The sequence below is a fragment of the Pteropus alecto genome, unplaced genomic scaffold, assembly GCF_000325575.1.
Source record: "Pteropus alecto unplaced genomic scaffold, ASM32557v1 scaffold121, whole genome shotgun sequence".
In the NCBI taxonomy this organism is placed as follows: Eukaryota; Metazoa; Chordata; class Mammalia; order Chiroptera; family Pteropodidae; genus Pteropus; species Pteropus alecto.
In genome coordinates, this window is record NW_006434369.1 from 11129383 (window position 1) to 11138088 (window position 8706).

The 8706-nt window shown below is 31.4% G+C and overlaps 1 protein-coding gene across 1 annotated transcript in view; it reads left to right on the forward strand.

Moving 5' to 3' along the window:
* The window catches only part of OFCC1 (orofacial cleft 1 candidate 1), a 204852-nt gene that overhangs the window by 12845 nt on the left and 183301 nt on the right, over positions 1-8706 (forward strand). Inside the window, exon 4 of the mRNA XM_006909325.2 lies at positions 8343-8429. Coding sequence (XP_006909387.1) covers positions 8343-8429 — 87 coding nt within the window. The remainder of the gene's footprint in view (positions 1-8342; positions 8430-8706) is intronic.

Consider the following 8706-nt stretch of genomic DNA (forward strand, 5'->3'; position numbering starts at 1 on the left):
GGCTACAGCAGCAGTTTTAGAATCGACAGGAAGTAGTTTCCCTGTGGCTTTGTGGAGTGGAGGTGTTACTACTGATTTCATGGTGGATATGGGGATGTTTGTGGTTTAAAGAGCATAGAATCTTTGGCTTCAGAGAGCAGAGCAGAAGGCTGAGGAGTTGAGAAAGAAAAGGGCAGACATTACAAAGAGGCTGAGCGGAATGAGTTTGAGTGAATGTAATCTAAGGCTTTCTACCTTAAAAAGAAATGAGGGGTAGTTCAAATTAAGGGTAGGAGATCTGTAATAGCTGTTCCTGAACTAGAGAAATCTTGGATTGGGGTATAGTTGGGGCCATAACGCTACCTTCAGATTGGTATGGCCATTAGAAAAACACATGTAGAAAAAATAGTAATAAAGGTAACATATAAGTATGCATGTTAACTGTATAATTCAAATTGTTTGAATGAGTACATGATGGAGATTGTTTTTTTCCATAGTGCACATAGCCTAAATTATTTTAGAAGTGATAGTATATATAAAATTATTTACATTGTTCTCAATATCTGTTTTTCCCTTAAGATGGAAAACAGGTATTATATAAAATTTATAGAACATTAAAAATATTTTTTGCTCTGGGACATTTCAACTATTATTAAGAAGAAGAAATATAAGGAAAATTAATTATGTTAGGTTTATTGAACTGACCTAGATTTGTATCTTTTAGATACCATTTGGCTCCTAAGTGATTTGAAATTTTTCATTGAAAAGCTAAAAATAAACACTCAGGAAAGCGTCCTTCCTACTGAAATAAACAAATATTTTATGTAGATATCAGATTAAAAAATATTGGTCAATTTAAACAAATCAATTTAAACTTACTTTCCTGTAATTTTTTTATTTTTTAAATTTTTTAAATTTTTTTTTATGTAGCAATGGAATTCTAAAACAATGTTTGTCCAGTTGTGAAAAGAGCATTTTAATCAAACATTTGAGTTTTGAGAATTTTAACAGAGCAAAGGAGACAGCAGTATGTCTATTTGTATTGTCTTTCTATATTATATTCCTGTTAGTGCTAAAATTGAAACTATTGGTAACATTTCATCAACTCTCAATCATAGTTATTTTTCTGTCTTCTCTTCCAATTGATGTTAGTGAAGCCCCTAATGTATGACTTTGTAAAATGATACTTTATAAAATCTGTCATATGTAGTTGGTTGAAGAAAGAAGGATCATTTTAACATTCACAGATATTATTTTATTATTCTAGTTCATTGATTATAGATGAATTTATACATTTAAACCAGTGGATTTATTTATGCTAGTGAAATTTATATATCTTTAAAATAAAAATATACACACAGGAATCTATATGATGGTAAAAAAGTATGGTTAAGAATTTTAGAATCGAAATGCTAGAACTAGATATTATATAATTGATATTGCAGAACAGTGACTTTTCTATATAAATAGCTCCAGAGCAAAGGAACTGAGAGAAAAACTCATTTTTTGATTTTCAGTGATGCATTCAGTATCTTAGAGTTAGATAGGTTACTGAATTTTTACCTACATCTTCTTAAATATTTGGAGAAATTTTTAAAAATAATTTTTTGTTATCAGAATAAGAAGTTGCACTATATCAATGAAATTCTACATAAATTTCAGATTCTGTGAGACCACCATGTTGACTGGAGTTCAATCGTTTCATTTCAATTTTAAGAACAATTTTACTAGAAAAGCTTTTATATGACCTTTGTATTTTATAATATTAACAAAAATTAGTCCTTAATCTTCAAATAATCCCATTTGGAATTTTTTGGATACTTTTTGTTTTTAATTAAAGAGAATTCAGTAGAAAATAAGATTTTATTTAGCCTTCATTAGATTAATTGACAAAAAACTTATAAAAAAATCTGTGGGAAGTCCTGAACCTTTTGCTTTGTGAGATACAGAGTTTAGTTGTCTATAAATAACTAGATTTTTTAAAGAAAGGATTATTAATTAAGATTATTTAAACTAAATCTAATAATCCTCTGTACTGATTACATTTATATTCAAGCGGGCTACAGTATTATGAAAACATTGCTATATGAATGATCTTTAAATACAATACATAAATATAAGTGGTCTTAGATCCATGAGGAAGACATATTGTTAAATAAATGAAAGTACAATTGGAAAGATTAGAGGGCTGATTGATGTCTAATATCAGGTATTTTCTAATTTGAAAGGCAATATTTCAGGCTGAATACATATATTTATTTGTATGCAGGATAATATTTCCAGGTTTTAAAATAGAAAGAAAGAAAACCTACTTTGTTATTACTTTTGGAGGACTTTTAATATGTGTAAAAAAACATATTTATACTTAACCTTTGAATTACCACCATTACTTAATGGGAATAGCTTCCTGTTTAGAAGTTAGGTACTTAGGGACATGCTTTAGCTGTGAAGGTTTGAGGTCCAGAGGAACACATGATGCATTAATGCCTTGGGGTACTGCAGAATAAAGCCCTGTGGCAATTATGCATTCAACAACACTCCAGAGGTTTGAAAGTTAAAATGCCTCCTAATTCACCATGAGGGAGGGCCTTAGGGTAAGAAAGAATATGACTCAATTAATTAGTACTTGTTAGCAAACTTCAACTGTTACCCTATTTAGATTTTCAAATCACTGATATCTCAAATACCCAGAAGATTTCAAAAGGAAGTAAGAATAAGCTGTTGAGAAAGCTAATTTGTCTAACATGGCACCAGCTCTTGAATATAGTGTTAGCAACAGGCCAGTTTTCATGGGTTAGCCTTTCTCCAAAGAAGAAAAGGGAAATGGTATCAATTTGCTATTTTTAACTCTGTCTTTGCTTGTGCCTTTCAATTTCAGTTTCTGGGTAAGATTAATACTATTAATGACCACTTATGGATTCTTATGAAGGCCCAATACAAATAAATGAACTTTTGAGAGTTATCTGTAATTTTATTATGGGTGTTGGTTTTCTATTTACTCATTACCTTTCCTAACTGGCTATTGCTGGAATTTAGAAAAATTAATGATTCTTAATGACTATCTGGTTATTTTTCAAGCTATTATTCTAAAAGTTTTTCTAAAAGTTTTTCAGTTAAATCTCTTATGTTTTCATGGCATGGAATCATATTGTTATGAGCTAATAATTACACAAAATATAATTATTTTCAATAATTTTAGCCTATGTTTCCTCTTATTTTTGTCCTAACTGCTTTGGCCAAAATTTTTAAGAGAATGTTGAGTAATAATACTGATAGTGGACATCCAAGTCATAGTTTGAGTTTTTGTCATTAAGTTTTTTTGTTTGTTTGTTTAGGGTTTATTGTTTTGTTTTGATATTTAGTATAATGAAGACTTTGGTTTAAGATGACTATTTTCTTACCATATTAAGAAATATTCTTGTATCTTTAGCTATCTTTATTTTTAAAAAATGTTCATAAATTAACCTTGTAAAAATAGTGTTTTAATGGATTTAGTACAGTAGAGCATACTTGAGTTTGACATAGTTTCTACTAACCTATATTCTATTTCAGCCCCCTGATTCTCATATTTATGTTTCATACATATACATAAACTGTCTTGCCCTGTGGACATTGAAACTTGAGATCTTTGTATTGGATTTTCAAAGTGGGGAAAATATGAAGGTTTCTCAAATTTATTTATAAAGTTCATAAGAATCAAATCTAATTATGGTTACTAGGCTTCGTGCTTTTAAAAGGAATAATGTTCAGCAGAATATCCTAGTTTGTAAATTTTTGGTATATGACTGTAATCATAGAATATAAATTGTTTAGTTAGTTATTTAGTTTACATGCAGGACTTGTGTTTATTTAACTTATAGTATATTATAGAAAACATGATGATTGGTGATAAAAAGCTGAGCTGAAGCAGATGAATTCACAGGAAAAGGACAAGAAAGGAGCCAATAAAAACCTTCCGACTAACAGATGCGTTCAGATTTTCTTCCTCTAGAGCTAATGTAGCTGATTTGAGAGGAAGTGATTGCCTCGTTGAGTCAAGACACTTCTATGATTCACACTAACCTTTCTCTGGTGGGCAATTTCATTCTCACTCTTATAGCCCCCAAGGAACTGCATGGGTGCACGCTGGAGGATTTCCTGACCAAAGTTCATGTACAGTGTAATTTAAGTAAAAGCCCTGATTACGTTCTGTGCTGCTCCGAGTTAAATGATAGGAAAACTTGACATATGTGGAAGGGAAGAGGCAAATGCGTGTTTTCCTCTCATGATTTTGTAAAAAATAGCACAAGAAATGCATTAACTCGTGTTGATTCTAAGTGTTAAACAGCCAATACTAGGACATTGGAAGTAGAAATAGATTACTGAGAGTATCAAAAAGACTAATTTACTGATTTATTAGCTTATGACTTATTATCAACTGATTTATTAGTACATCTAATTGCTTCAATGTAGAACCATACACACACACACACGCACACACACACACACACACACACACATATGCAATTGTCAGATTATTCAATATAACAAATGGTAAAATATCAGCTATATTAAAACCTATTGTATGAATATTGCTAAATGCCCTACTTTGAATTTCCCAGTAGATCTGTTAATTTTCTTATGAGATGATTTTAGACATATCCAAAAGCATATTCTGAATGACTAGGGCATTTTTAGGAATTTATTCTATTAGCAATGAGCCTTCTGGTAATATCCACACTATCCTAAAACCATCTTATTTTATTAAATCTTGATACTATCCAATGAAACATTAGCAGAGGGGCAAGTGTTAAAATGAATTCTGAAGTTTCCAAATTTTTAATAGGTTCCTTTTCCTTTAGCGTCTTAAAATCTGCCTACTGTGTTTAGGTTATTGGCTTCTCAGGCCAAAATATACCAAAGGAAAGGAGAATCATTTTAATATTTAATAGTAAGTTCATATTTGATTCATAGGCTGATTTATGTTTTGCAAACAATTGGCAAAGTAGTAATAAGTTATAAAATATAATTTACTTATTATAATTTATTTTATATTATGTATTATGTATTTATAATAATTATACATTATTATTCACTATCTCAATAGTCTTGAGAGCATAGTAATTTAATCCTGAGTGTCAGTGTTAGTTTGAAACAAAGGTATACACAGAAATGCACTCCCGCCTCTCCCTTGGGCACCTAATCACCTCTTCAGGCTCTGTCTTTTCTCCACATTACTTATCACCATCTAATAAGCTATAAATTATTTATATGTGTCGCTTTTATCTTCCCACTCAGGAATGTAAGCTCTGTGAGGGAAAGGATTTTTGAGTGTTTTGTTTTACTGATATAGTCACATAATAAGCACTCAATAAATATTGGTTGAATGAATGAGTGGATGTGAAATATATTAGCATAAAGTGACAGTGTACAGAAACTTAAAAATAATTTGAGCAAAACATTAGTTAAAATAGATTCTGGGGCTAGTGAAGAAGTTGGGATTTTAATTCTTACTTTACTATTTTTGTAACTTTAGGAGGCCAAAGAAATTGAGGAACATCCACTAAGAAAACACGCTTCTCTTGTCTTTATACTTTTTTCTCTTTTGCCCATGCTTCTTCTGTTAAAAATTCCTTTGATTTCACTAATTCCTAATAATGTTTTAAAATTTATTTCAGGTAACAATTTATCCAGGAAGTCTTCTTTGAAGTCTTCACTATGTGTTAGATGTTCCTGCTGTATGCTCAAACAGAACTTTATCCCTTACCACAACGTTAAATCTTATCAGACTGTACATATTTAACTTTATTGTTCTCTCAGTGGGCTATGCTCTAAAGGCAGGGGCCATGGTTTCTTGTTTGATTTTTAAATCCAGACATTGTATTTGTTTCCTAGAAGTCACTAAATTAAAAAGAAAAGAGAAAGAGGTCTTCATGGAAAAAGAGAGGGGAAGGAAAATAGAAAGAGAGAAATAAAGGGTGATAACTAGTTGTTCATTTTTATAAAGAAAAAACATCTAGACAATGAAAGGATTTGGATATTACAATAGGTTTCCAAGAAAGGTTTATTTAACAAATGAATTCAGATGATATTATGAGTACCTCTGTGTTCCAGGCATGATTCTTGGCAGTGAGGAGGATGCAGTAAACAAAGAGATAATGTTATTGCCTTCATTTTAGTGGGAGAGACAGACAATATACAAGTATAACATTATCTATGTAAAACAATACATAACATAATGTAAGACATAGTATAAAATACATATAAATTGTAAAAATATACGAATTATATAAATATGCAATAAGATCTTGAATTTGAGGATGTTTAAAGAAAATCTGCATGTTAAGGATTGCCTCTTTGCTCAAGATCTCTCATAATTCTTTACTTGTAAGGTGTTATTTTCTCTATTCCAGAATGTGAAGTATAAAATAAATCACTCCAGGAGTGGCATTTATAACTTACATGTGCGTATCAACCCATATTGAATGTGGAAAGAACAATTTGAATAGATTTTGAAACCATGAGTAGGCCTTTGAGGGGCCCATCTCCCACTTGGGTGCAGAAGCATCAAACCGTGAGGGGAGACTTAGCCCTCTGGAAGGCTCCCAGTGTGCAGGCCTCCTTCTTGCACAGCTGGGCAACACCCAAATTTCTCAACTGACAATAAAGATGAAAATGGTTTGAGAACTTACAAATGAAATAAACTTCTCAAGACTTTTGGTTAAAAATAACTTAATTTTGTTTCACTCTCCAAGGTCTTGATTAACTTGGTATTATTTACTAATAAGTCATTTCAGTAGACAAAGAATTTGAGTTTTATATTGGATTGGGGAGTTTCCAGGGTATGGGTACCAATAGTTAACTGATGTTGCTATGGTGATACAATAAGGAATACACTACCATTTTTGTTTTAATGTAGGTGAATTTTTTTCCAGCATATGGAAGGCTATACTTAGAGTATCACAGTGCTCTGTGGTAGGGGTGAGTGGGGGGGAACCAATCACAGCGAATGAGGTAGAATGGCTGTGTTATTGCAGTACATAAGACTTTGATTACATACTGCCAAGATTCATACCAGCACAGTAGTTGTTGACAGATAAAGTAACAAAAATGACACTCATTTATTTTTTCTTTATTGAGAACTCAAGGAAAAGCAGATTTTCAGTTCTTGTCCTTACTACATTGGTAGAACAGAGACTGACAGCAAAAATGTGTCGGTCCAGAAATATAAATTAAACTGAGGTTCATATCAAAAGTCCATTTAGTCTTGGAGAAGGAGCTGCTGTTTGGATTATTTTTGATTCTAAAATAAATATACTATGGAGTGTCACAGTATAACTGGTATATATTAACCCTTTTCTGTAAGCAATATTTTCAAAATTATTGTTTCCAGTCTACATTGCTTTATTACTTTTGTAGTGTTTGAGGCTACTTGAATTGTCATGAGAATAGGTTACATTTCACTGAATGCAAATTACTAGCAATAGACACATGTACATCTCAGTCTGCAGGAAGCATAAAACTAGATTTGGAAAATTGATAACAGACCTTTTTCTCTATTACAAAGATTATATTGGATGCTGCAGTTTGGCTATCGAGATAAGGACAAAAGTAAGTGGGAAATGTAAAGTCAGAATTTTTGGTTTTATATTGTTGAAATCATTGATGCGTATTGAATGAAATTCAGGTTAAATCATTTTTACCTTTCCTTCATGTTACTTAAGTTGACATAACAAAAATAATAGTAATCAGGCCTCTTTCACTTTCCTCCCTTCCTTCTTTCCATCCTCCTCAAATCTTCCCTCTATTTCTCCCTTTCACTCTTTCTCTCTTTTTCTTTTCTCTTTCTCTTTTTCTTTCTTTTTTATTCAACTATCAACATGGATATTTTGCTACAGTTTCTCATAATTAAGGTACTACTATTTTTACTACAAAATTCTGGAAACAAAAACATGATATACTTAATGAATGATATATGTATCAGTGAATAAATATACTTAGTGAATGATATATGTATCGGTGAGTAAATAGAGTCATCAGTGAACTCTAAACATAATTATACTCCAACAATGTCCATTTCTTGAGCATATTTTAAAAACAATTTTGCTTACATTTTTTATTATTATTTTAAAGTTTACATTTGATAATTTTCTCATTAATTTTTTAGTAATAGAAAGATAACATGAACTTGTTTCTTGAATTACCTTTTCTGACCTTGATCAAGATGATAATTACGAAAAAGGGAGGCCTGGAAATCTTGTAAAAAAATTAAGCTTATAAAGTAGCTAAAATGGCCCTTCTGTACTGGTGTCGATTTCAAAATTAACATTTTGGTTCATGTGCTTCTAATAATCACTGACCCTTACTTCATGTACTTTCCACAGGAAATGAATACAGCAGAAATTACTTTGACCCACTGATGGATGAGGAAATAAACCCAAGGCAGTGTGGGATGGAGGTCAGCAGAGAGGGTGAGCTAGAATTAAGTATGTAATTTTTGTGTCAGAATATTCTTTTCCATTCATGAAAATGAGGTGACAAAGATCACACATGCAGTTCCATTTAGATTTTGCAGCTTACGATTTAAATGGTAAATTTTAACCATTAACAACATGATGGGAAGCGAAGGTAATTTTTGATCAAGGACAGCAATCTGGTCAGATAAAAGAAACAGGAATTTGCTTTTATTTGATATCGTGGAAGCGGTTTGGTGTCATTATAAGGCCTATGTCATGCATATGAAGAGCG